We start from the raw sequence: 27,781 nt of genomic DNA on the forward strand, positions 1-27,781 counted from the left end.
AAAAAATACGCTATACAGCCAGAAATACATGGCTGTAGTGTGAAAGATTTCTAAACCTTTTTTCCATTTTTTGGCTTGAGTGCAACACCATTCCAAGCTATTGGCATTGAATGTTTGATAGTCCTATTGATACAGTTATATAACTTCATACAATTTACTCAGGATGCTGCAGCCCATCCTCTTCAGGGAAATTTAGGGCAATGTTAGGATTTTTAAGTGAATTGACAAGTGACTTGCATCCTATATGTAGTGCATGTAAGAATATCAAATTGGAGCCGTCATAGCCAACAAAGTAGTTTGTTTCAGGCTTTAGGTATGCCAGACACAGCACTACTTCTTCCTTATTATTAGTCCCAAGTGGTGTAATATTTATTTACATAGGGGTAAATAAAAAATGTCCTGCTGACCTTTGACATGCATAGTCAAGATCCAAACGAAAGCTGCAGTAGTGTTTGGTGTATGATGTAAAATCTCAATGAGACTGAAAAAGCACTCAGTCAAAGGTTGACATTCATCAACCAAGGAAACATCTGAGGCTGGGTCTGGTCATGTTGAACCACAGACGTCTGTACTGAAGCCCACACTTTCCCTCCATAACTCTCCTCAGCTAAATGTTAGACTTCTATATTGATGAATATGTGGGCTGCTGGTGAGCTGGCATTATTCAGAGACCGCCTGGAGTGTCAGAATGGCAAAAAGTGACAGCTCTGTAAATGTATATAATCAGTAGGGACTGACTTTTGACATGAAAGGTAAACATATCTCTTTGTCTCTTTATACCTCATGCACCTGCACCGCCTCACACCTCGCCATCCTCTCTCTCTCTCTCTCTCTCTCTCTCCCTCTCTTCAGTCTTCAGGCCTATTCTCTCTCATCCCACCTCCTCCTCCGTTGTGTCTATTTTTGTCATCTTACTTGGAAGTCATTGACAGAAGTGTGTTAGCTCAACACCACCACCACCAACTACCCCCTCCTCATCACCCCCACTCACCCATTCTGCTCCATCCTCCTCCCATCTCACCCTGCCGTTACAGTCGCCATGGTCTCCCTGCCCCTGCAACACCCCCGCTGAGCTCACACGGTTAGTACAGTCTGCCTGTGCTCTTTCCTTATAAGGGCAAAATACATTGACAGAGCCAGAGAGAGGGGGCTGTACCAGCGCAGGAAAGCAGGTAGGGGGACAGTGGCTCAAAAAGGAGGAAAAGGGAGATGATGGAGAGGCAGAGAAGCTATAGTGAATAAGAAAAAAAGAGTGATGAAGATACGGAAGAGAGGATTATGATGAGAACTTTCTTCTTGTACAGGTCACACTAAAATAATTGGATCTTATTTTAAAAAATATGTATGAAAATACATGAAAAAATGTATAAAAAATATAGAATATTTCAGCAAATGCAGACTACTAACACACATCTATTGAATTCATTGACCACACACACACACACGTTTGCATCCGAACTTCTTTAAGCTACAGAATAAAATCCTCTTTATGAAAGCTATTTATTATCCCCATAGAGGATAAGCAAGTTATCAGCGTCATCATTAAATCATCAGCCTCCTCTTCCTCCCCATCATGATCATCACAGTGATTGTGTCTACACATTGTAGGCAGTAGAATAAAGTAAAACCCTTCACAGTCAATTCAGGTGGCCTAAAAAGAAAAAAAAATAGAAACCTCTAAAAGTGTCCAAGTGCATTTTAAATGTGTAAAATTGACTTTATTGGTTTAGACAGGTGGTGTGTGAATAAGCTGGAAGAGCCTGTGTTACCCACAATTCCATTCTTGAGTCAGGGAATAGATAAAACTGTGTGCTGTGAGTGCTCTGTTGATTCAGCTGGAGCATTTCTCAGCGTCACACCTCCCATGTAGCAGCAGGCCTGGCCTGCCTGTGAGGACTGGGCAGGTGCTAATTGGGCCTGAAGCTTCTGAATGGAGTTGCCTGCTGTGAACGGTGGTGAACGGCCTCATGTGATTTACGTATTTGTTCAGCACCTGTACCGTGCATCAGAGTGAGAGCCTGAATAAACACTTCTCCTGTCTGTGTACTGATATCTGTTTCAGCAAACAGACCCTTGCTTTTGTTGCAGATGGAGGGATGACACCCTTTTGAAAATGATGCAGGAAGAGAGATGCAAATCCAGTTAGTCACAGGTCCCCAAGTGGAGTAAAAGGGAGATGCAAAGGGGGAAAGAGAAGGGAGTTAAACCAAATAAAACCCGACTGCTAAGTGTGTCAGCATCTAGGAACCGAAACAGGCTGGGAGTTGTTTGATGGTGTAGGCTTTGTGTGTGTGTTTGTTTCAGCGTATTATCAGTATGAAACATCCCCGCTTGCTAATCTCTAGCTACCTGTAGGCATTTACTCTGAGTAATTCCCCATGGGGCCAAAACCTCAAACCCACCCTTAAGCCCACGCAACTGAGTAGATCTAGAAGAACAGATGAATTAATAGGATCCTGATTCAGATAGAGTTTGGAGATAAACCTGTGTGCGTTCACCGTCTCTCCACTCAGAATATGAAACATTGAACAATCTGCTCCCTATCTCTCACACCATGTCTCTGAATCAACATATCCCTTGAAGGAAGACACAGATGAGCCTTGATAACTCCCCTTGGTGTGTCAGTTATGTAAAGAGGCTATGATATAACCCATGAGGAGTTGTTGATATGAGCAAGTTGAAGGACATGGAAGAACGAGGCCACAGATTTACACTCATAGAGACAGAATACATATGAACACAGAATGGGCAGCAGTTTACAGGACAACATTTTATGCTCACCTCTTCCTTTGATTGGTTGTAGTCGTGAATGATTATTGGACATATGTGTATGCTAAATAAAAACAACAGGGCATATTGGTATGTTTACAAGTTGGAGATCTCTACATTTTGTAAAGCAACAGTATAATACCCAGAATGCAATACTTTTTTAACGTGATTAGCACTTCGGAGCATTTGAGTGCTACTCTTACATACCTAACATGAAATATATTATATCATATATAATTGGCTAATAATGTGTATGTCTGTCCTGATTTTTAGGATTCTTGGTTGAAAAAAGTGTTATGAACCATATGCATTCTGATGAGGGGTTTATCTGTAGGAACACAAGTGATGACTCCAGGCTGACTTTGTGATGCACATTTGTACATTTAGGACCAAACAGTTACTGGGTAAAGCAAAGGAGTTAACACATTATTTGTGTATGTGTGTGTGTCAACGCCAACAGAATAACTTGCAGCGGAGGGGGAGGGGGGGGGGTTGTCCCAGAAATTGGCTATTGCCCTTCACCCTTCCCCCACGTTGGGCATCCACATGGATAGTGACAGACAAGGAAAGAAAGAGGGAGGGAAGATGTGGAGGGATGCCAGCATGTCTCCCCCCCTCCTAACCACACCACTGACTCTCAGATGATCCTCGTGGTCTGCCTGCTGTACCCTCTTTGTGCCGATCCATTTAAACGCTATCAGTTGAAAACAGATCCTGGATTAATGCAGCTTGAGGGGCGAGTGTGCATATTCTCTATATAGTCTATAGGAAAAATAACTCCACCCCCTGCTGCCTCATTCAGAAACACACTCTGCACTGCACATCCTGCTATGTGTCTATAAACCACTAGACTGGAGTTTCCCAGTGACTTTTAGTTGTCCAGACTTCTCCTTTCCCCCCCAAGGCTGAGCTGATTAACACTAATAGGGAACAACAATGCATGATAATGTGAATTATAATGGGCCAATGGATGCGGCCTTTTGGCCCCGTGCTCCATATGAGTACAGTGGCACAGTAATGGTGTACATTGGCCCTGCGGGGACACGCCAGACAGACAAAGCCACGCCAGACTCTAGGTTAATATAAGTGGAAAGGACATGTGAGCCCTCGAGGGGGTGCGTATAGGTTTTCAACACGGTACATTCAACATTTAAATATGTAAATATGCTCATGCACAGAAAAACAAGAAAAAAAGAATGGCACGAGCTAAAGCGCAGCATTTTTCTGCTTTCTAAAAACATTTTTTTCTAGAGATTATGTGGTTTTTACTGTAGAACAGCCAAGTGTTCAGAGAGTGTTTGGTTTTTGCAGCAGCCACAGAAGTTATTTGCCTGTTCGGCCTTCACTCAGATTTTTTCAGTGGCCAGCTGTTGTTCAGCCACTCTGTGGGCAGTGTGGTGCTGGCAAATCCATCGTCAGAGATACACATCACAATGAATTGTCTGAGAAAAGACACATATACTGAGTTTGGAAGTCTTATCCCAAGTGACTCCCCACTTGTCTCACTCAGGAGAGGTGGTGAGGTCAGGCTATTTTCTCTGGAGGAGGATTCTCCATCTGTCTGTGGTCCAAACACACACACACACATATAAAGGCAGGCAGACAGTGAGGAACAGAATTTGTCTCCTTTCACCTCTGTCATCTATCATTCAGCAAATTGGGCTCTGTCTTCTGTGCAGTGTGTTGTCTGATTATGAGGAGCTGTAAGCGATGGGGCAGACAGTTAAAGATACTAATGAGGCTCATCGTCTTGCTCTTTCTAACTCTCCACCCTTATTTCCTTTATTTTTATTTTTGTTGGTATACGTCAGTATTCCTACCACTTTCTTAGTGACTAAAGGATGTGACTGATGATGAAGACAATAAGAAAGGAAAAATACTGGAAGATTCAGGGTCTGTGTTGTTTAGATGGATTGTAGGAAGTTGTCATAGTGTGCAAATGGATTAAAATCCAGTGATTCTAATTGCTATATTCAGGTAAATCTTAAATTTATGGGAATAACAAATGGAAATATTGGTTCTTATATGCAGTAGTTCTGTGTCTGGAAAAAAAAAAAGAGACCACCCCCACTCGATGTCCGCTGTTCATCACAGACACTTCGCACCCCGTCCAAAACTTATGCGTATTTCTCCCAACTGGCAGGCGTTAAAAAGCACTGGGCGCCAAAACAAACAGACACGAAAACTGTTTCTTCCCACAGGACATCACACTCATGTACAGTCAGCTCAGTTATGTGATTCTCTCCCTGCAGTCTTTGTACAATACATGGTAGCTATTGCCATGCAAGCACTATTGTTACAGCTCCATGCACAACAGGGCACTTTGGCACTTAACTTTCCCTTCAACAATGATACTATCACTCATAACACTCTTGTACAGCTGCATGTATCGTCATCTCTCTAATTAATCTACCACATAAAGTAGGTACTTCAATGTTCTTTATATCATTTTACCCTCTTTACATCTGATATTATTTGGTAAATAAGATGATCTGAATCTTTACATCATTGCAACCACAGCAGACAGGGGTGCTGAAACCACCAAATCTCTTTGGCTCCATCTAATGGAGATTGTTGGGAACTACAACCTTTTGGTTTCGGGTTTCCAAATAAATGAATAATTAAATACATTTTCAATAAAACTGCAATAACTGTGCAGTTATTCTGTTCACCAAACTCACACCAATATCCTTGCCTAGTGACAGTATATTCCCAAAATGAACTGGTATTGTTAATGCTTTTATATGCATCTTTAAATAGGTCTAACTGGAGGCAATCAACAAAATATTTCTGTGTAAAAATACATGTTTATTTTAACATTTAAATTTGAGGTATTGTACAATGTACAACACTTCACAGAAATAAATCTTAAAAACAAGACATGACAATGTTGAAGAAACTAAAACTGTGGTTTACAGACAAAAAGCACAAATGATCATGATGGCACGATGTAACAAACTCAAGACTCTCAATGCCAATATTGTCCTCTTGTACTGGAAAACAAATCAATATCTGTATTTTGTAGAATAATCCTTAGGAGAGACCACCAGACCTCTTCCTTTTCTTGCTCCTCGATACACGGTTTCAACAATGTCTATCATCTCCTGCTTGTCCTCCATTGTCCAGTTGATCTTGTTGTTGTTACCAGTGCCCAAATCAATCATGATGTGTTTGTTCCTGGAAACCACAGACAGAAATGAAATAAGTTTATGCTTGAAGAGCAGTATTTATATTAAAAGCCCCTCACTTTAATACCACTTAAACAACTATCATGCTAATGACACTGATAGTATACGGTGTAGACATTGAAAGTCTTACCTAAAAAAGAACATGACAGTGCAGGGGTCATACAACTCATACATCTTGTTGAAATCAGGAACTTCTGTGATGTCCACCAGGTAAATGACGGCAAAATTCTTTACCTGTCAAGATTAAGATGGGCACAGTCTTATTACTGTTATAATATCACCAAGAGCAATTTCCAAGAGCAGAGAGCACAGTGACAAATTTCCACATCCCATTAGCAAACTTTGTGTAGCAAGTACTAGAGAAAATAATTGATACTCAGTCTAGGTCTGTAGCAGGTTAAATTTCAGAAACAGTTACAAACACAACACAAGAGGGGCTCAATAAAGAGCTCTTTGAGACACATGTATAAGATTTGCGTGCATATGTGACAAAGACACACCAAATGGTAACCCTTATTCTAAAGACAGGATAACAGACCAGCAGGAAATGACACTAAGCAGGGTTAGGGGTTACAACAACGATCACAAACTACTCCAACCTTTTCAGCGATGCTGTATAGAACTTCGTCCATTTTCATACATGTGGGGTCCCAGTCATGTCCGAAGCGGATTACAATGACTCGGTCCTCCTCAGACAGAATGGCTTGGTCAACCTGCCAGCCATTATGGAGATGTGGTAGCATGTATGACATCTTGATCCAAAGCTGTCGAACCCCCTACGCTGTAAATGAAAAAGTTTGGTTTTAAGAGTGGGTGTATTAACATTTAGATAAAATAACATCCATTAAATCCAACATTTCGTTGCGTAAATGGGAACAAAACAATCCCGATGCTAGCTAGCGACCAGCTAACGTTAGACATGGAAACGTCTGGAATGGGAAATAGTGAAACATTACATAAAAGGAAGTGAGAAATGACACTTACCTCAAAATCAAAATATGTATTATAAGTCGAAATAAATGTTTTGAATGATCTCAAAACAAGGTAAAATTTGTTAAATGCTTTCGAGCAGTGTATCCTGTCGCAAATGCACCGTTTGGTTTACGTGCATACAACGTCATCATATCAGCGACAGCGTGGACGCAACTTTGTTACGTCACGCACCTACATAAACATTGGTATTGTTTGTGGTTTAAGAATGTTTAATAGGATTTAGTTTTGTGGTGTAGTCTCGAGAATAACTATTATTGCAACGACGGATTTTATGCTTTTTATGCTTTTTTATGCATTTCAGAAGAATCAGGTTGAAAAGCAATTTTCTTACTTACAGCTAAGTTGTAAACAACCATCACATGCAAGTTATATTTTACATTAGCACGTAGACAGCGTTGTGTTTGAACAGGTTTATGTAAAGTAGATGTTTTTATAGCCTATGTATAGTGATTGTATATGATTATATATGATTTTAACAATTATATGATTCATTACTTTAGTGATACTCACCATAAAAAAACTTCTTTAAAGACCTAAACACTTATTTTACCAAATGTAGTCAAAGGAACTACAGTGTTACATTTCCTCATAACGCTCATTTTGCAACACAACGCTTGACTCTCCTTGTCCCAGCATGCCCACTTCTAACACACATGTCTACTTCACTGCTATCACTCAGCTGATGGAACTTTAGGAATCTTCTTTCTTGTTTTTGTTTTGAGTAGCGTCCATTAATGGGCAAAATTCAATGGCAAAAGATGAAAAAGTACAGAAAGGTACTTATGCAGGAAAAACACACAAAGACAAAACATTTATTGTTGTGCAATTCATTACAGTACAAATAGAAAGACCAAAGGTTCAAAGGTTACAAGAAAAAGTTCCAGTCTAGGACATAGCAGCATATTATGGCACTCTTTACGGAGAGAATGAATTATCATTAGATATGTCTGAACCTATCTTTATGTTCACCACTAAACTACGCAATCACATTACTGTGGTTCTAAATGGCCAAGTGATTAACAGAGTTCCACTATTTCACATTAGACTATTTGGTCTATGACACATGATTGTTTTCACAAACAATATTGATAGCCAATTTTGCAATAAAATTAAGATCTAGTACTTACAAACAGCCATCTACACTGCAATCATCCCTTAAAGCTGATATAGGCATTTTTTATTCTGTATGGCTGTTTCATATTGCACAACATCAGCTCTTTAATCCAGTCTCTGAACAGTCTCCCAGCCAAAATCCCCTCTGAAAAGAGACACCAGTCATCCACTATGTTGGGCATACAGGTCTGCTATAAAACCACACCCAGTTCAGATTCCAGGTTTCACAAACCTCATTTAGGCCAACAGGTGGTATAAAGACCATTCACATTTTTTTTCTAATGACAAAGGACTCCACTAGTGGTTCTTTGAACATCCCACAACATCTACAAAAACATCCAAAGTTTGTCGCTGTTCCATGAGGCAATATGAAAAACTCAGCACATGATATTGTCTCACAATCCCTGAGGAGCCCTGATTCTTGGCTGGAACAGACAGTGTTGGGATGAGGTCAGGGTGTGCTTGCAGCTCCTAGTCAGCAGGGTGCTCCGGACATGAGCGATTCACCTGAAACCACTCGTCTATACACCTGAAACAGGAAGCAGTTAAGGGACACTGACGTGTGTGACTGAGCAGTAATGTAGAAATGTCATGCTGGTAAGGGCTCATTTCAGTTTGTTGAATAGTTTATTTAATTGTACATATTTGATATATTTTCAATTTACATATTTTATTCTGATGTAATGTGTTTGTGTCTTATAGTTACCCTTTATGGTAGATGCAGAGGCAGGGCAGCCTAGCAATGGTGTCTCCCTGCTCCAGCTCGTCTAAACAGATGGCACATTCCCCAGAGTCTTTGGACAGGATGTCCTCTGAGAAACACAATAAGGGCAGAGACAAACTGAGCAAAGTGCTGCCCTGCACACCAAAACTGGTATCAGATGTGCAGTTCACTGAATCCTGCACAACTCTCTGCTTTAACTTCTGATACCAGAATACCTGTCGTCATCTGTGCCCAGATAAGGACAGCGAACATGTGCAGTCTCAACTGGGAATGAGCTGTGAGTGTTGGATGTTTTGTTTTCCATACCCTCTGATGTGACAGACGTCTAGCGACAGTTTGTAGCTTTTCATGCAAAAGCCTCAGATTGAAAGCATCTGTAGGATTTCGTGAAGGATAATTTACACATCTGTAAGCAGATGATAAGCTAGGAGACTCTGCAGCAAATGAGCTGCATATCAGTATCATGCATGGTGCTGTGGGTGTGTGTCATCTCAAAACTGTGTATGCATGCATCCAACTGCAAAGATGCGGAAGAATCTACTGTTGTTGGAATACATACGATGCAAAGCAGTGAAAGTCTCTAGTACACAGTGTGCACAGTGTTTGCCTTTCCTGTGTGTGCACATGTTAATGTGTGTGTGCACTACACAGGTGTTCATGCACTCTGCATGCATAAGGGCGGTGCATGGGTGTCCTGCTGTAACACTCGTGTTTTTATATGTTATGTGTTTTTTATCTGTCTGTGATATTGTAAAGCCTTTATCACCATAGTGATTTTTACAAATATAATGCATTGTTAAGAAAGTTAAAAGATATGTAGAATTTAAGCCCTACATATACACTGTTATGTGATAACATGGTTCATTTAAGTCATTTGACTGTCATGTTATTTTAGGAGGGCATTTCAAATAGTCTGGCAGCAATAATGATATTAAAAAAATTCAGAATCTTTTCTCAGTCTTACTGTTATAAGAGAGGCGTGTTTTGCTGAAACACATGAGCAGGTGCTTCTCGATTTCATCTGACGCCATAAACTTGGAGCAAACAGGGCAGGGAAAGCCTGTAAGGGAAACACAAAGACACAAAGAGTATGATGTGGCAATGTTGGTCTCATAACATTTTATTGATATGTACACAGCAGAGAGCGTAGCTTGTGCAACACCTGCATGCACTTCCTCTGCTCACCTAATAAAGCCTAGTGCATACTAACTGCAACCATCGTGTGTTACCTATTGTGCTGCATCTACAAACATGTATATATGGATTAATAATTTGAGACATTAACAAAAGGCCCTCTGAACAATTTAAGGGCCAAGGGCTGTGTGACCTGAGTGGACCACCTATTCAACATTGCAACACCTCAGAAGGACAGAAGGACAATAAATGCATCATGTATTATGCATACAGCAATTATCAGCGGGTCTGCTGTGAGCCTCATGTTGTTTGTGTCATGTGTTTGTAAGGGAGGGGACGAAAGGTCTAGAGACACATGTAAGGCCTGAAGATTATGTGACTATTATGAGCAAAGGTGATGAGGCTATTAATGATTAGACTTCCGTATCTGGGAAATACTCAATGCCAGTAAAAAGATGAGGAAACTGAATGCCAGCTGGAAAAAATAAGAGGAAAAATGTTAATCCGTTTGTGTTTGCAGTCAAACGGGTGTTAAAGTGTTGTAACAGACCTGTTATGTCAGTTCGACTCCTGTTTTGTTGTGGTTTTGCCTGGAGACAACCCACCAGATCAGAAATGGCTAGACTTGCCGAATCAGGAAGTTTGTGCGTGTGTCTGTGTGTGCTTCAGTGAGGCAATGTGCAACCGGCAGGAAGCTCTTATCTGCTGACCTACATAATGCACTCTTCCCTCTCAGGCTGAGAGAAAAACAGGCCCGTTTAGCAAAACAGAAGAGAAGCAGAAGAAGAAGAAGAAAAAGTTGCCGTGTTGTACAGCAGAGCCACCTGTGGCCACTACAGTAAATGTGCACAAGTGCTAAACAAAGGGTGCAGTCATCAGACGGCTATTACACTATACCAGGTATCACATATCAAATGGAAAAATACAAAGCTGGACTGTAACTGTAAAGCTTGATGCCTCACATTGTCTTATAATACTAATTGTAAAGTAACATGTTGAATATAAACTGTAAAGCAAACAATTACAAATATATCTCAGTGACACAAAGTTGCAGTTTTGTGGGACTGGGTTTACAATTGTGCAGCAACCCAGTGCCCTTACCTCCAAGCAGACGTGGAGACAGATGAGCCGGTAGGGACCCAATAATCAACCTGTTGCCCTCAGGGGGCAGTGTCCCCTCATCCTCACCATCTGTGCCATCGAGACTCTGATTGAGTACGTGTGACCCTGACCTGCCGCCTGCAGGTATACTGAGCCCGGAGCTCGTCGGCCCTCCACCCGTATACCTGATCCGTGGGCCATCGGGTCCATTAGTATACCTGAACCCCGCAATCCTTTCCCCTCCGCCGGAGTTTCCAGATGGGAGATCAGAGCTTGAATAAGCCCGAGTTCTGCCATCAAACACAGGGCTGCTCGCTTTGGCCCCCATGCTGTCTCACGTCCTCACCTCCTCAGGTTTTCTGTGCGCTTCAAAGTTTTTTTAGCCACGACACATGATCACAGCGAGTGTAGAAGTGCTGATACCAACAAAGGAAACAAAGACTAACACATGTACAGCAGCACAGCCGAGCTGATCCAACATCTCAAAGTTTCATGGTGCACCACTGTGCGTAAAGTGCGCACTCACTGACGCATAACTTAATGTCCAAATGCTCCTGTTTTCTTGGCAGAGCCCTTCCCTTTTTTCAACAATGTAAAAATATAAAAGAGTAAATCTCTTTCGTTTGACGCCTTCACTTCTTCTGCTTCAGACGAGGATTAAAGCGCAAGGTTGACCCAAAGCTCGTCTGGTTCAAGTTTGTTTTTGTGCTCAACAGCAGCCGTCTGGAAAAGAAAAATAAAAGCAGGGATTGCCCTCCTCCTCCAGTGGGGCAGGTCTGTAAAACTAGCCAGTGTATACCAGGATAAGATCACTTCCCCTTCAAAATAAGAGTATTTAATTACAAAACTATGTAGTAAAACATGGCTTCCCATATTATTATTATTATTATTATTATTATTATTATTATTATTATTATTATTATTATTATTATTATTATTATTATTATGCCGTGTCTACTGAAGAAGCCTATATTTATCCATTACAGCAGCTTAATAGATGCAAAAGTTGTGAGCAAAACAAACTTCTTAAAGTACTATTAAAGTAAAAGTCGTCAGAGTTCTGGAAATTTGTCTCAGTGAGCATTTTTGGATTAATTTTACTGATGTATTATTCATTCCCGTGACCCTGTTATGCTTTTAGTTTGAAAGCCAAATCCTCGCTTCCTGTCGCAGACCCTTCCCTCTTCACGCTTCACGCAGCTCTGAGAGGGCGCGTCAGGTGGCACGTGACGTCAACCCCAGTAACACCAGCGGGCTGTTATTGGCACAGCAGCAGGTCACCAGTCCACTCTGTGTGATATGAAAAGCCCTCCATGTTTGGCGCTTTGTCTTCCATTAACTTCAAGCCATCGAGGAAGAAAAGAAAAATGACTTATGAAACTACTGGAACACTTTGTTCACACGGTTTATTGACCAATTTCACACACACTGGGGGGACAAACAGAAATATATACACTGCATGAGAAACATTCAAATAGGCAATAAAAAGACAAACATTTACAAGCCAAAGTAAAGGACCAAAGATTCTAAAAGAGTTTTTCATCTGGATCTTGGGGGAGGGGGGGGGGAGGGGGGGCTGAAGCATTGCAGTGCACCTGGATGTGACACAACAACACACGCAGGGGGGAAACAAACATTTTATTCCTCCCTGTGATATCACGCAGGGGTTTGGGTGTGCCTTTGTTAAATTTATGATAAATTTATGATAATAAATTCCAAACAACACATGTGAGAGAGAAAAAGAGAGGGAGGGAGGAAGGGAGAGAGAAAGAGTTTGGCAAGCTATAAGAAGGTGTCTCCTCAGATCGTGCTGAGAAAAGAGGGCAAACAACCAGGAAGACTACAGAATACAAGAATTAGGGTGTCATGTGACAATAAGACACCCAAACCAAGCGTCAGCATGGGCCTTTGTTGTGATAGTCATATGATAACACTTAAAACATCTTTGTAAAGTGACTTTTTGAGGTGTACTGCTTCGAAACATTGACAAAAAATACTTTGAGATAAACAATCCATGCTACTGTAACGCTGCACACTTTTAGGAGCAATTGGGTAAAATGTGATAATTTTGTGTGTGTAAAAATTGTTAGTTGCCCTATACCTGGCACAGATTATACACCCTCACTCCGTTCCCTCACTTTCCCTCCATTAAGTGGAAAATTATCCTCCTTACATCACTCAGGTTGCCTTACATAGCCACAAACTGTCAGTTTTCTGCTTTCATCATGCCCTGTGTCAACAGACAGTCAGAGAAAGTAGGCTATCTGCCACATGCATCTCCACGAAGGGGAAGTGTGTGTATTGCGGGTACAACTGACTGTATTTCTGCATAACAAAGACAGCTGAGGCCGATGTAATATTGCTGTGCCGTGGAACTTTAACTAACCAGATGGTGAATGATTATGACTTGCATTGTACATGGCTACTGCTCACGTAGCCCCAAAGTGTATGTATGTGTGTGTGTGTGTGTGTGTGTGTATGCGTGTTTATGTGTGTGTGTTTAATAGGAAGGAGGGGGTCAACAAAGTGCAACAAAGTGCACTCTTTGGGAAGCAAAGCCACTGAAACATTCAAGAATAAGGTGGTGCATTTTTTTTTTTTAGCAAGTTGACTGTAAATACCGTATGTATGATTGTGTGTTGTTAATGTGTCAGGAGGAGCTGTGGAGCTGCTCTGCCCCAGCTCAGGCCTCCTTTTGGGGATTATCACTGCTGGCTGACCCCCATCTGCTGGTGGTCTGGCCCAGGTTCCCCCTCCATATCAGCGTGGTAATGCTCAAAGCTGTCGTCATCTATATCTGGAAGACCCAGCAGCTAACAGGGGGAGAGAAGAAGTCTGTTAGAGCCATTAGTGTGTGTTTATCTTCATTATGAAGGCAGGTCAATGATGCTTTGTTTATCGGTAAACACTCAGTTTACTCAGTTTCAGATTTAGTACCAGATAAAACACAATGTGAGTAACTAAACACAATGTTCTCCTAAAATACTTGAAATGAATCCTTGATTTACTACTGCAAACACTAAGTATTTTGCCATTTGTCTGTACAAAAATAATCTACAAATTCACAAAAGACCTTGAATCAATCCATGCTTTTTATCATTTGTTATCTGATAAGCAACTCTGTCAGGTCTCTGACATGATGTTTTGTCCGCAACAGAGAGTACAGAACGCATCAGGGCTGCATAGACACAGCAGGCAGAGGTCACTAACGGCTGCTGCAGTGTGTTAACAAGCAAACTGTGTGAACCCTAAACACATGTTGTCTTTTTGTTTGTTTCCTTACAGGCCTGAAGGACGTGAAGACCTTCTCCAAGACCTCCAACAGGGTCTTCTTCCCACAGGAAGAGATGTAGTCCTGGGCCAACTGGAGGAAGGGAAGGCAGTCCTCGCTCTCGCTCCACACATGCTGCACACACACACAGATCAATGCCATATTTCTCATCAAAAAAACTATTCATAAATCTGCAATGCAGGAAATCAATAATTATTATGCTATTTAAACACAGATGATGTAGTGTCACACACCTTAATAATAGAGAAAGAGACAGAAGTAAATGATGACGCAGCCCAGAAAATGAGAAAGCTGATAAACAGAAGAAGCTGTCACATTCACACAGTGCATCACACCTACTCCATAAATAGAAATGATCCAGTTTATGATCAATAAAATGTCATTAAATCGGCATAAGTTCTATCCCTTCATATCAGATTAAAAATCAACTTCCTTATTAGCACAAGTCACATCTTTTACAGGAACTGATAAATATTACTGCTTGGATAGGCCAATGGAGCGTTAGTCTGAAGACTGTACTGTTAGGTTATGTATTAGGTAAAGCTATTACGAGTGTCTTGTCAAGTGTGCAGGATAACCTACAGAGAATACGCTGCAGGTGCAGGTTCATATTAAAAGTGTCTCTTGAAAATTAACCTGTAGTATCAGATCTAAAAACGATAGATTATAGATTATTATTATTATTCTACACCAAACAATGGTCTTAAGAAATGTTTTGTTTGTTTGTTTTTTAAGGGTGCCTTGTGAAACCCTTGACATTTTAATTTAAGCCCCTTTGATTTTATCCCTGAAAACTGTATGTATTTGATAGAAGGTGTGAAATAGCCTGGTGTAAATATGTTACTACATTTTTGCATAATGGCAGCCTTCCTTGCTCTGGCTCTTCTTCTGTGGATCCTTTTTCAAGCCTGTTGTTAAGGCCGCATAACAAATACAATTGTTCTAGTTTATTATTTAAATCCTACATCACGCAAGGAGTAACTGTTGTTATTGTAGAGTTGATATCGCAGTGCCCTCTAGTGGACAGGCTGATAAACCTGGGTGTTCTTAGGTTTAAAAACAACAAGATAAACTGACCGGTACTGTGAGTGCATGAGACTCCTTGCTGATCACAGTATTGATCGAGTGAGAGTAACTAAATCTTAAGCGTCCTGTAGAGACACGGTTACTCCATCTGATTTGATTTGAGAGTGCATAGCAGACAGAGAACTGACTCTGTGTTTGTGTGTGTGAGAGAGAGACAGATAGACTGAGTAATTAAACTCTGCAGCTATTCTCACTAAGCAGGTTTGATCATGCTCCAAGCTATAGTTTACTTTTTGCTGTGTTTCATCAGAGCTAAGCAAAACCCCTACTGTAGCAGTACTGCTCTGCTGATGTGGGACAGCCCAGACAGGACCTGCAAAAACAACACAGGGCACGGTCTTTGTGACATAATGTGTTATTGACTGAACAGATGCCCTGGCTCCTGGATCCATTTGCTCCATTGCCCCTGTCACTTAGGAGGAGGGTGGGTCTGGTGTGTGTTTTTAGGACTCAGAACACCACCGCTGCACCCTGCTGGTGTTGGATATAGCTTTAGTAAAGTGTTGGCTGATGATCAGAACAGGCCACTTGGCTCAGGGTTATCGCATACAGCAAGTCGAATGCTCTTTTGTGGTTTGTGGATGTCCAGTGATGCTGTTTGGGTCTTTCCATTTCCATTTCCATTTTTTTTGCAAGAAAATAATGTGATTTAAAGAGTAAATAATTATACTGCATGCAAGTCTTTAGGCTTTTATTGCAGCAAGCACTGGCCGTAGTTACTGTTCTGCTAAAAATTGTAATAAAATGGCATCCAGTGGCAACATATATTATATCTAAATATTCGCAAATATATCTAATTGTATTTGTATAATATATACATTTATTTTTATGATTATCTCATGTTTATGCTCTAATTTTAACCTGAGGGTCAGTGCAGGGCTTTTATTTTGAAAGGTACAGGCCTTGTGTTTCTAACCTGACTATCTTGGTGGTGTTGCGGTTCACAGGGTTATCGCAGTTGATTGTGTTGGAGGAAAAAAACACCATCGACACGTCGAGGGAGGGAGGGGAGACCCAAACTGAAATGACATCATCCCCTCCGCTCTGCACCCATAAACCCCCCTTCTTCCTCCCATGTCCATCAGCGAGAAAACGGGGACCAACCGGGACAACCCCACCTCCAGCCCACCCTCGACACACCTACAAGAACACACACACACATTCACTCAGCTAGAGGCCCTGCAGAGCTCACTTACAAAACTGTCGGTGCCACCGGGACACAGCACGTAGAAGGAGACACCGGGCTCTGCGTAAAAGTCCAGCCGCCTTTCGTCGTCCTCCTCGGCGAAGATGAGGTCGAACGGGTTACCGGAGCACCACTTCTCCGCCGCCTCCACCAGATGCTTGAACTCCATCCTCCGTTAGGCTATCCGGTCTGCGGTGTCCCTTGCTCGATCTCTATCTCTCTGGCCGTCACGGCGATGATGCTCAAGACACAAATAACAGCTGATCGGACAGCAGCATCAGCAGCCTCCTCTACCGCATCTCCTCTAGCGCACCTTCTGCATGGCCCGGGGATAAAGATAACGTTGTTGTGGAACCGAGCCTACCGGGGTCTGGCGTTCATCCGCTCTCAAAGCCCCATTCCTCTCTTCCTCCCCACGTTATGAAATCAGCCCGTCGGTCGCATACATGCATACGCAGGAGGACGCTGGAAAAAACGCGATGACGAACAGTGAAACCGGGCAGCCGTCCATATCTGAGGCTCTCTCTCACTGTCGGCTGAATTACTGTAATATTATAACCTGCTCGCGCCGGTGGCCGAACAACTGACATACACACTATAACTGTACAATAAGTTGTCATAAACCCTATAGGAAAGTCATCGAAGCATCTGTACACCAACCATTCAGGTGGACCTTATAAAAATGTGCTAAACACTGATAAAATTTCACAGATGTGACCAGGTTTATGAAAATGTACAGCATGTAAGCACATTAGACTTCTGTCTGTTAACAGAAATGGTGAATATCTTATCATTAGAATTTTATGTTTGTGAAATATCTTTATAATAGGCCAGGCACTTCCAAAAATAATTACAATCCAAACTAATTTTCAATATTTCCATAAATTGGAGAGTAATTCTGAACAACTGTCTGAGAGAAACTGTCTTTTAGTATCTCAGGAGTTTTTAGTGCCATCTATAATCCTGGGAACCTTTTTTATACATAAACACTGTCCACACTGTTTACAGGAATGCAGCCAGCTGCCAGGATCATGCCTTGAGCCTGACCCTCCCTGCTCCCTGGAGTCCTCACCACCAGAGGGCGAGTGAAACCAGAAAACCTCACATCCTGGAGCTCTGTCAAGTTGAATAAAATAACACGTCCGGAAACCTTTCAAAACTGAGGAGTAACCTGGGAAAATTCTTATTTGGCAACACAGTCAAACATGATCCAAATACAGGCTCAGCAAAGTCACTGGAAAACAGCACAGTACTGGCACATGCTGTCTGCTGCTAGTTAGTTTTAAAATGATGATTTAAACAGGCTATTAGGCCATCTATATATCGAAATTAGAATATCTAGAGGCATCCTTATTAACATGGCCATCAGGTTTTTCAATGGGAGCAACCTAATTGTTCACAACATCAGATTTTGTGTAAGTTCAGGTAAATATTTCACATTCAGCAGCCGGCCTTTATTTTGAAAGTAATTCCTGGATGTTGTGGTATTGCTCGCTATAGTAAATCTGATGCCTTTTTTCCTCCACAGTTGTTTTCACTTCGATCCCTGAGGTGGTGTCCACTCCACAGAGTGTGTTGGATCGGCAGTATACGCGCGTCTCCGCGCACACCTCACTCCTCTGCGTCTTTACGCACCGAGCGGTTTTAAAATCCAAAGCATGTGCACCCTGCGCAAAGGTTAGACAGAGGGCGGATCAGTGGTGGACAACCCTGCCGTTCAGCACCCCGGGGTCGCGCTTTGTTTGCAGTGCTCATTTCAGATAGACCGAAAATGGAACGAAATGGGGATAATAACTGTGAGGATGACCTGCAGTGTGCCGAGGAGGAGGAAGAAGAAGTGGACCCCAGAATCCAGGTGAGACAGGGTCAAAAAATGGTCTCAGTGAAGTGACACTGTATGGGTGAAACATTGTCATATCGGATTTATTGAATAAATTCAGTTAAGACAAGTACAATGTTTAAAATCTGTAATTACATTGCTGTTTTAAAGGACTGTGGATGTAAGTGTATAAGCTGAACGTTGTAAAATGTTATTATGAGAAAGACTGAAGAGTGTTTTACCTTTAACACTTTTTCAACCCACCCACCCACCCACACAGTAATTTGGTAAACAGAAGTCACACTAACTCTTGAAGATACACAATTTGATTTAATCACCCTCCCTCTTTCTGTGTGTCTCTCTGTCTTTCCATGCATGCCATGTTGTCTGTAAACAGGGAGAGCTGGAGAAGTTAAACCAGTCCACAGATGACATTAACCGGTGGGAGAGTGAGTTGGAGGTAAGACAAGAAACAAAAACCACTTACACTATTATCTTTAGTGCCTCTCTGCAGGGGTAAAAGCACAGTATTGTTTGAGCTGTGTTGCAATCATCTTGAGGAGACATGAAATTTCAATTTTAAGACTCAAAATGAAATGTTTTACTCTACACAAGTGATAAATCCTGTCAGCTCTGCAGGATAATTCCTCTTATTTCTCCAGTGTGGTTTTGATGTGTTTCGAGAATTCGCCTAGCAACAAGCTTGTGGCTTTCACATGGAATGTCTTGAAAGATGAAAATTTTCCTAAATGCATGAGCTGCATGATGAGGAAAAACTGAAGCATAACTACCGAATAACGACTCCACAGTATAAACACTAGCTGCGATGTGAATTTTAAATATAATATTTAAATGGCACATTTGGAGCAGTGGAAATCCCAAGTGCTTACATCGTTTGCACTGCATCTTCCTTTAAAAACACACATGTAAAGAGGATAAAGGCAGTAGAGGAGCTGCAGAAAGGTGGATGGTGCAGGGGAAGTGTTTTTTTATGTCACTTGTTCCCGTTTAGATGTGTGTTAGGTTACTGTTCAGCAAAACTAAAACATTCCAGAGTCTGGCCACAGTTTTTCTTTTCCTGAAAGTAGGCCTCTTCTGTTTCTCATTAGACCTACTCTCCACAAACATAACTACAGGCAGACAGACCACAGGACGAGGTTTGTTACATTTATTTTTAAGTCATGAGTTCAGGTTTAATACTGCAGAACTATTATAGATCCTGCTGCTGGGTGTTTCTTTGAAAATGCACCTTTGACAGAGATTTGGTGATGTTTTCAAGAGACAGCTGTGGAGACGGTAGAAGCTGTTATAAATAACCGCACAGACACATGCAAACACGAAAAGAAAGAAGGCAATTCATCAGGAGGCGAAATGTAAGTAAGGAGCTGAAGAATGTGAAGAGTTTCCCTGCAGGCTGTTTTCCTGTAGAGTCTGGAGTTGATTAAAAATGATGTACAGTGGATTCAGAGGACTCAGTCAGTGAGGTTAAATCCATGATGAGGCTCTGTTTTGGCTCAAAATCTTGTGTGTCCTGGCAGAGACATAAAGCCGAATGTGTTAGCAATGAATAAAGACAGGAACACCCAAGCCAGACGTGCGTGACATCATTAATGCAAAAATTTGTAGTAAGTCATGGATTCTGTGCCGACGTCACTATCTCCTTGCAGGAAGTCAGGAAACACGATGATGTCACAGGAAGTGCGTTTCCTGTTGCACCCTCTCCCTTCTCCCTTCTCCCTCTTTAATCTCTTCTTCTCCTGTCAGCTCTATGGACAGGATGCAGGTGCTGCTGCCTTTCACACCCCTGCTCTGCAAATTTTATAGACACATAGAGGCAGCTGTGCACACACACGCTCACTAACACACACACACACACACAAATAGATGGCCTCCTTCAGTAAACCTGCCTTAAAGATTGTAGTTGACATCTGTGAAAATCATGACACACACATTTGACATGGCCCTGCCTGGCCCAAAAGTTGCACTTTGAATAGCCAGCAAATGAGAATAATCTCTTTCATCCACAGATTTAACATGCTCAAACAGCCGAAAAGCTGCCAGCAGCAGCCCAGGATATTACCAGCATTCTATGGCAGACAGCGAAAACCAGAACTAAAAACACTCACAGACAACCATCAACCTCACAAACTCTATTCTCCTAATAACCATCCTAATTAAGTGACTCAAACAGGCTTTTGAAGTCCTCACTTTGATGGTCAAAAACCCAAACTGGTCCTGTTAAACATAGTCTTGCTATGATGCATTATCATTACTCAAATTCACCACTTCACCAACAAAATATGCACCAAGGATTGCTCAACAGCACTAAAGGCTAAGAGTAATACTTTCATGAAGACTTTAATGGGAGGAGCTGCGTTTGAGGCCTAAATTCAGCACAATGAGGACCAAATTAAAATACAGCTACACTAACAGCGGTGCTTTGAGCTAAAATAGTAACATGCTTACAACACCTTGCAGTTATCTGACATGATCAGTAAATATGTTTATTTCTGTTCATTTGTATGTGTGCAGGACTGCCGTCAGAGGTTCCGTGCTGTCCTGGTCGAAGCGACTGTGAAGCTAGATGAGCAGGTGAAGAAGATCGGACGGGCTGTGGATGACTCCAAACCATACTGGGAAGCCCGCAAAGTGGCAAGACAGGTATACACACACACAAAGAAAAGACTCTGAGGCAACCAGACAGTGTGTGAGGCCAGGCTTACTGAGGATTAGAAATGAGAAGTTTAAAGGGCTCTGCAGATATCTACTTAAAGGGAGCTCAGTCACGTGATGCCTATTTTTAAACCCACTCACACCTCTGTATCCTAAGCTGGTGTCACACACACATTCATACACATTGTATTGAGAAGAAACTGAGAGTCTTGCAACAATTTTCAGTTTTTGGAGATTTTGCCATCATTGTTTGGGGTACCATTGCAGATGTAAAGTAGGACAGCTTCCCTGATTGTTAGTGGGGTCGTGTACTTTACTTTTTAATTACTTTTTAGTTGAGGCCTTGTCTGATTGGACAGCACCAGAAGTTTAATGTCCGGCACACACCCCTTCCTTTCTGCCCAATGAAGAAGAAGCATATGAGTCATGCATCAGAAGGCTGACATTTGTGTGTCAGAGCTGAGCCGTCAAACTGAAATAGATTATATGTGTGTAAGTGTGTGTGTGTTTGTCCTTGCCTATATCTGTTGCAATATGACAAACTACCTGCCAGTGGCATCAGCAACACGTGAGCGCCGGGGATTACTGGGAGGTTTTGAATTTTGATGGGACCTGCATTCATGTGAAAAAACCTTCTATAGCCTTGTGTGTGTACAGCGCTGTAGGTGTGCGTGTATTTGTATGCACAGGGGGTTTAAATAGAGCTAAGCCGATAAAGGCCTCAGGTTAAACTGGCATGGTTGGTCTGGTCATTATTTATAGATGAATATTTAATATTTAATACATGACCCATTTTAACAGGATTCAAATACTTACCCTTGACGACCCCCCCCCCCCCCCCCCCCCCCCCACCAGCACAAACACACACATCCACATTATTTTACCTACCCCCACCCATAAGCCAGTCTCATCCCCCTGCCCCCAATGTTTTCCCCCTTACATTCCAACAGTGTATAGGAATTTGCCTGTACTGTCCTCTCTTTTGTCTTTCTTTTACCCAGCATTCTCTTCTGCACCACTGCCTGTCTGTGTCTGTCTCTCTCACACTCTGTCTACCCCTTTGCCCCTCCCTCTCTCACCTCTAGAAACTGTAAATACACCAATGACAAAGGCGACAGACAGGACGACAGTGTCAGACAGTGTTAGGAATAAGTCACGAGCATAGTGACACACAGGCACATCAAAAACATCCTTTAGTAGGATAATACAGAGGGTCATATCACGAGGTGACAGCGTGTCATGGTGAGTCAGACAAAAGCCATCGATGACAAAAGCCATTGTATTGTCGGCTCTGTGCATCGAGTTAATTAACTGATAACACAGCTCATCAGTGGTGTGCCGTCTGAAGCTCAGCAGGGTTTTGTGTCATAAAGATAAAGAAGCAAATTTTGTCCTGCGGCTTTGATACGTAAGTGTGAATTTAACAGGGGACCACAGATTTCTCTTCTGGTCAACTGTTTATTTTATCTGGAAAAAAAGGAAAGGCAGAAAGTTTATAACAATTTTATACTGAAATTAGTGCAATACTGCCACATATAATACAATAGGAAAAGATCATAGGGTTTAACCACATTAACATCCCTTGAATATGCATTGATCTCAGTGTAAAAAGGGTGTAGTCCTGCACTGCCCTGTGACTATCTTCAACTTAACGCTTCCACAAAACAAACAACAATGATGGATGTAGCTTTTCTGTTCCTGTTCTCGTCATCAAATATCCATCATCCTCCTTCTGTTTTGCCTGCCACCACTTTCATCTCTGAGCCTGGGAAATGGGTCACAATGGGGGACAAAGAGAATGGATTCATCTTTGCCAGTTTATCAAGCTAACTGATTGCATGCAATGAGCAACTGTTATCTTCCCACTGCTCTCCTCTATCTATTCATCTTCCCAAGAAGGCTTTGACAACCTTTGATGGCATATCTATGGTAAATCTCTGCAACACCTAGATTTCATAACAATACCGGCACAGAAGATTTATTTTCTACAACTTGTGAGAGACGATGCAGACCTCTTCTTGCGTCACTGTGGGAGGCTTTATCTTAAACATGGCTGACACTGACAGGGGTCACATTACAGGGGTTAAAATAACAGAGAGCAAGGAAGTCCTGAGAAAAATGTGAGGAAAAAAAACAGTTCAAAAGACTGACACTGACCTGTTGGTATAGTCAGTTTAATGTGGATACACTGAAAATCAATATTCAGTCTGCATTTTCTGTAAATTGAAGGTTTTAGTTTCTTTCTAAAACATAGGTGGTGGTGTTATGGCCCATAATTGTATAAACGTTTGAGCTAGACCTCCTATGACACATGTTACATGTCGGCTATAATACATCATTAAGACAACAATTAAGCTTTTTTTAAAAAAATAAAAAAAAAACATATGTGTTACATGTTAACCAGTTGATGTGGCCTTTCCATTTCACATTTAGTCTGACAAAACACCTCTTGAAATGATCAAAATATGATTGTATTTGTGCCAGTCAATTCATAGAGATTGGATTCTGTTATTGTACAGGAAACAGATTCAAAGAGTAGGCGTCTGAATCTGTTAAGTATTAACATGAATGGGCGGCTTTATTTCACAGCTTGCTCACAACAATAATCTATTGAAAACACTCATGGATAAAAACACAAACTGGACCAGCCAGTGTGTAACCATTGTAGTATACAGTCAATACACATGGGCGGTCCTGGTAAAACAGCACAGACAGCTGTATTGATAAAAACGTGAGAAGGTTTCAGACCTCATAAAAGAACTAACTTCCCTCCTCAGTGTTGGCAAATAAGTCCCATTATCCTGATGCCTTAAACGATACGTACTCAATAACAATTGGAAAACAGAGTTGTTAAAAGTTGATCATGTTTTGTGTAAATAATATGCCAGATTATTTGTCTACTGATGAAGTGTTTTATATTTGAACCTTTACCTTAAATCCATATTTACACTGCAAAAAAGTTAGATATAAATCTTAACATTTAAATTAGCACTGATCCCTTCAGATTTATCTTTTTTTCCGAGACAAAGGTCTTCATTATATTCAAAACAAAAACACAGCTAACCATGTTTTCCCGATGATTTTATCCTCTGGTTGGAGTTACTGTAATCTTGGTCTTCATCCAGTATTCTGACCTTTAAGTCAAGCCTGTCAGAGCAGAGAGTGGGGTCCAAATATGTCCAGCGCAATGAGAATAATCCTCCCATTGACTCTGACTGTGGGCAATCAGAGCCCACTGACAGTGTGTCAGATTTCCTTAGTGACAAAGCATCTGTTTGTCTATTGAATTAAGGCATGGTGTGTGTATGTGTGTGCAATGCCGGATCTCTTCAATCCCTCATTTGGCTGTCATAAGGAATCAACCATAGTTCCCTCAAAAGGCAAAGTAGGTCATAAAACACACAATGCAAGCAGCGCAAGAAGGACTGCTACATTCATATCATGTATGCACAGACACGAGTCCAACTTGCTGGTTTGAATTATTAACCAGAAAGGGGATTTTTAAGCTGCCATGATGCTGTGATATAAGCTTTTAGGTCATCAGGTTCAGACTGCTATCTTCTCTCCTTAATTCCCAGGCCCAGGTTGAGGCCCAGAAAGCCACTCAGGAATTCCAGCGTGCAGTGGAGATACTGCGGGCAGCCAAGGAGACCATCGCCCTGGCTGAGGAGAGACTGTTGGAGGAGGACAGTCGCCAATTTGACTCCGCCTGGCAGGAAATGCTTAACCATGCCACACAGAGAGTATGTACCCAATGCAAAAGGTGCAGACTGCTACTGTTATAGACACATATAGAGATTAACCTTTATCCTTGATTGTTCCAGGTGATGGAAGCGGAGCAGGCAAGGACACGTAGTGAAGCTGAACACAGAAAAACAGCAGCCAACTACAACGCCTGCATCAGCCATATGAGGCAGTTAGAGAAGAAACTTAAACGATCCATCAACAAATCAAGGTTTGTTAAAGCTCTGCTTGTTATCTCTCCCCCTTGCACGGGCCTCTTTATATGAGAGTATATGAGAAGTAGGTTTACGTCATCTGATGCAGTCCAGATGTTTCTTGTGTTGGTTGCACTGTCATGGGGTGTGCTCCCTTTGTAAGAGCCAAGGAATGTGAGTGCTCACAGAGGAGTGTTATTCTTCTAGCAGTTTCTCCAGGGGTAAAAGTTCCTCCCTCCCCCTCTCTCGGTAATTCTTTTTCTCCCCCTGCAGACCGTATTTTGAACTGAAAGCAAAGTATTATCTACAGCTGGAGGTATGTATATCATCGGATTACTAAAGTTTATACATTTTTAGCCTCACACGTTGGTATGTAACAATTTTTATTTTAACTGATTTCCTATAGCAACTGAAGCGCCAAGTGGACGAGCGTCAGGGCAAACTTGTGGTTGCTAAGGCTGAGTATCGCACAGCGCTTCGCAACCTGGAGAGCATCTCAGAGGAGATCCATGCCCAGCGACGATCCATCGCCATGGGGGCCAGGGGCCAAGGTGTTGGCGCAGAAGGAGACATGGGAAACGAGGACATCACCAACTTCAAAATGGAGTCAGACGGTCTGTCAAGTAAGTACGACCAAAGTCTGGACATCAATAATCATCCCCCTCATCAATCCATTTTTACTATGTTTTTCTTTTTGGTGCATGTATGTCTGCATGTTCAAAGTTCACATCTGTGCGTCTGAATGTGTGTTTCAGTGGTGTCAGTGTCAATTGACGAAGAGGGCAGTCACAGTAGCAGCTCAGAGGAAGACACCGACACTCACTCCACCCCCTCACCCCAAGCAGCGCCCTCCACACCTTCCTCTTCCTGCTCCCATCCTTCCACCGTCACGTCTGTTCCCCTGGAAATGCCCTGCCCTTTCCCCTCCTCCTCCTCGCTCCACACTTCCTGCTCCTACCTCTCCTCCTCTTCCTCTTCCTCCATCCTCTCCTCCTCTTGCCCCAGTGGCCTGGAGTTGGTGAGTCCCTGTAGCTCACATGGCACAGACTCAGTGTGTGGTTCTGGGCATGCCTCACCTCTTCTCGGCCCACGGAGCCAGTGCAGTGGAGCTTCATCTCCAGACTGCGAGCAGGAGAGAGGTGTGTGTCAGACTGCCTTCTAATGTGTATGATCAGTTAATTATCAGGATTCCATTACTACTCAATAATAATTGATATTTATGTTTATTCAGTGGTCAGAAATAACAGGAAAATGCAGATATCTACCAAATAAGGCAAAACAGACTTATTTGTTCATCTTGCTTAGTGTCATACAAGGTCACTCAGCAAAGGCCATTCTTAGTGCAAACCTGCACATATTTTAACAAGTGTGTGTCCTTTCCTCCTTCGTGTCTTTCAGGTGACAGAGCAGAGGGAGCAGAGGCGACATTAGAAGCCGGTTTGAACAAACTAACTTTAACCGTAACACACAAACAAGAAGGGGACTCTGGAGATGAAGAAGACCACCATTACATTAACTCTGACATCTCATCTCCCAGCACTGCCATTCTGCTATTCAACAGTGTCTAACGAATGTCTGTCTCGCTTTAAGCCTCAAATTGGACTCACTGGCAGAGATGAGTGCTGAAAGACCATTGAAGGTGCTACACATAGTGTATTTAACATTAGTTTAGCATCAAATTGTGAAACTGGATATTATTGTAAGCCAATGAAGCCAGAGATGACTGGTGGTCTCCATTTCACACCTGTGGTAATCGTTTCAAAGCACTGCATTTCTCCTAAATCTCCTATCTTAAAGAAGCGTTTGCCACTCGCTCTATATATGCGAGAAGACATCATTCTTCTCCTTTTGTGCCATAAAACCTCCTTGTGTTGTGTTCAGCGGCGTGACAAATATCTTGTCATAATTGTAGAAGCTGACAATCATTTAAACAGCTTGTGTGCAGCTATGCAGTGTCCTAGTTAATGTAGTAACCTTTACTTGATGTTACTCCACTAAGAGACATTTTGTATTAATGTGAAGAGTGAGCCTCCTTACTGACTCTGTAAGAGGATCAAAACAGGACAAATAGTCTCATTTAGGATTATGTCTTCTTCTGCCTTTATTTTTGAAATAATTCCTTTATATTCCTGTCAGATTGAGGGCTATGAAGGAAAAACTGGAGTACAATCTGCACTCCGAGCACTAAGCTAAAGAGACTTCAAAGAGGACTTTTGTGACATATATGGTCTTCCATTTTGGATTTATGAATGAGTTAATGTATTGTTGAGTGCAATGTGCAGACCCCATTTTGAGTTGGTGGTTTGTGTCTGTGTGTGTGTGTGTGTGTGTCGTGTTTTTGACAAATGTTCAAATACTTCCCTGTAGTACAGATATTCTATATTTATACTCTTGTATTCTTGTATATGAACAGTGTTTTGTTGTAAATGTTGTAACTGTTAACACAAAATAAGCAATAAACACATGCTTGATGTAATGTGCTGTTATTTATTATAAGAAGATCTGTCTGTAGTTATGAGGTAATGTGTCCATGTTTGTCTTTGGGTTTGGCATGTTGGGGGAACTCTTGCATAATAGCCTGAAACTTGAGTCATCTGACATACCAACAGCTGCACACTTTTTGCACTAAAAAGTAGCTAAAGTCACAGATTTGCACGACCACCTCTTAAGCAATGGTAATAGGATGGCAGTCAGTTTTGCAAAATATGATTTTCCTCCTATTTCTCTTTAACTTTTTTTCCCCCCACAAAGTGGCCATTAAATCA

General features: G+C 41.8%; 4 protein-coding genes across 4 annotated transcripts; 1 reads left to right on the forward strand and 3 right to left on the reverse strand.

Moving 5' to 3' along the window:
* Window positions 1-5,556: 5,556 nt before the first annotated feature.
* txnl4a (thioredoxin-like 4A) lies at window positions 5,557-7,078 on the reverse strand. Its single transcript, XM_028399315.1, has 4 exons — window positions 6,942-7,078; window positions 6,557-6,738; window positions 6,088-6,191; window positions 5,557-5,946 (listed from the first exon to the last, which is right to left on the reverse strand). The coding sequence occupies exons 2-4, from the start codon at window positions 6,707-6,709 to the stop codon at window positions 5,775-5,777; spliced, it is 429 nt and encodes a 142-aa protein (XP_028255116.1). The 5' UTR covers window positions 6,710-6,738; window positions 6,942-7,078; the 3' UTR covers window positions 5,557-5,774.
* A 652-nt stretch (window positions 7,079-7,730) lies between these two features.
* On the reverse strand, window positions 7,731-11,784 carry LOC114432638 (E3 ubiquitin-protein ligase ZNRF2-like). Its single transcript, XM_028400783.1, has 4 exons — window positions 11,023-11,784; window positions 9,752-9,847; window positions 8,770-8,875; window positions 7,731-8,592 (listed from the first exon to the last, which is right to left on the reverse strand). The coding sequence occupies exons 1-4, from the start codon at window positions 11,348-11,350 to the stop codon at window positions 8,535-8,537; spliced, it is 588 nt and encodes a 195-aa protein (XP_028256584.1). The 5' UTR covers window positions 11,351-11,784; the 3' UTR covers window positions 7,731-8,534.
* Window positions 11,785-12,456: 672 nt separating this feature from the next.
* On the reverse strand, window positions 12,457-17,045 carry mturn (maturin, neural progenitor differentiation regulator homolog (Xenopus)). The gene is made up of 3 exons (XM_028398273.1): window positions 16,597-17,045; window positions 14,306-14,428; window positions 12,457-13,835 (listed from the first exon to the last, which is right to left on the reverse strand). The coding sequence occupies exons 1-3, from the start codon at window positions 16,753-16,755 to the stop codon at window positions 13,728-13,730; spliced, it is 390 nt and encodes a 129-aa protein (XP_028254074.1). The 5' UTR covers window positions 16,756-17,045; the 3' UTR covers window positions 12,457-13,727.
* Window positions 17,046-18,129: 1,084 nt separating this feature from the next.
* sh3bp5a (SH3-domain binding protein 5a (BTK-associated)) lies at window positions 18,130-27,492 on the forward strand. The gene is made up of 9 exons (XM_028397922.1): window positions 18,130-18,441; window positions 18,803-18,865; window positions 20,938-21,066; window positions 24,657-24,821; window positions 24,903-25,033; window positions 25,290-25,332; window positions 25,423-25,639; window positions 25,772-26,155; window positions 26,415-27,492. Exons 1-9 carry the CDS (start codon window positions 18,358-18,360, stop codon window positions 26,582-26,584), a joined length of 1,386 nt encoding a protein of 461 aa, XP_028253723.1. The 5' UTR covers window positions 18,130-18,357; the 3' UTR covers window positions 26,585-27,492.
* The last annotated feature ends 289 nt before the right edge of the window (window positions 27,493-27,781 follow it).

The sequence above is a fragment of the Parambassis ranga genome, chromosome 2 (assembly GCF_900634625.1).
Source record: "Parambassis ranga chromosome 2, fParRan2.1, whole genome shotgun sequence".
In the NCBI taxonomy this organism is placed as follows: domain Eukaryota; kingdom Metazoa; phylum Chordata; class Actinopteri; family Ambassidae; genus Parambassis; species Parambassis ranga.

Coding starts and splice junctions, on each gene's coding strand:
- txnl4a (XM_028399315.1), bottom strand. CDS start 6,709: ATGTCATACATGCTACCACATCTCCATAATGGCTGGCAGGTTGACCAA. Junction 6,192..6,556: donor TATACAGCATCGCTGAAAAG/GTTGGAGTAGTT, acceptor TAATCTTGACAG/GTAAAGAATTTTGCCGTCAT. Junction 5,947..6,087: donor ACTGTCATGTTCTTTTTTAG/GTAAGACTTTCA, acceptor TGTGGTTTCCAG/GAACAAACACATCATGATTG.
- LOC114432638 (XM_028400783.1), bottom strand. CDS start 11,350: ATGGGGGCCAAAGCGAGCAGCCCTGTGTTTGATGGCAGAACTCGGGCT. Junction 8,876..9,751: donor AACACGCCTCTCTTATAACA/GTAAGACTGAGA, acceptor TGTGTTTCTCAG/AGGACATCCTGTCCAAAGAC. Junction 8,593..8,769: donor CTCTGCATCTACCATAAAGG/GTAACTATAAGA, acceptor TTCCTGTTTCAG/GTGTATAGACGAGTGGTTTC.
- mturn (XM_028398273.1), bottom strand. CDS start 16,755: ATGGAGTTCAAGCATCTGGTGGAGGCGGCGGAGAAGTGGTGCTCCGGT. Junction 14,429..16,596: donor CCGGTGGCACCGACAGTTTT/GTAAGTGAGCTC, acceptor GTGTGTGTGCAG/CATGTGTGGAGCGAGAGCGA. Junction 13,836..14,305: donor TCTTCACGTCCTTCAGGCCT/GTAAGGAAACAA, acceptor TCCCCCTGTTAG/CTGCTGGGTCTTCCAGATAT.
- sh3bp5a (XM_028397922.1), top strand. CDS start 18,358: ATGGAACGAAATGGGGATAATAACTGTGAGGATGACCTGCAGTGTGCC. Junction 18,442..18,802: donor AAGTGGACCCCAGAATCCAG/GTGAGACAGGGT, acceptor GTCTGTAAACAG/GGAGAGCTGGAGAAGTTAAA. Junction 25,640..25,771: donor GGAGTCAGACGGTCTGTCAA/GTAAGTACGACC, acceptor TGTGTGTTTCAG/TGGTGTCAGTGTCAATTGAC.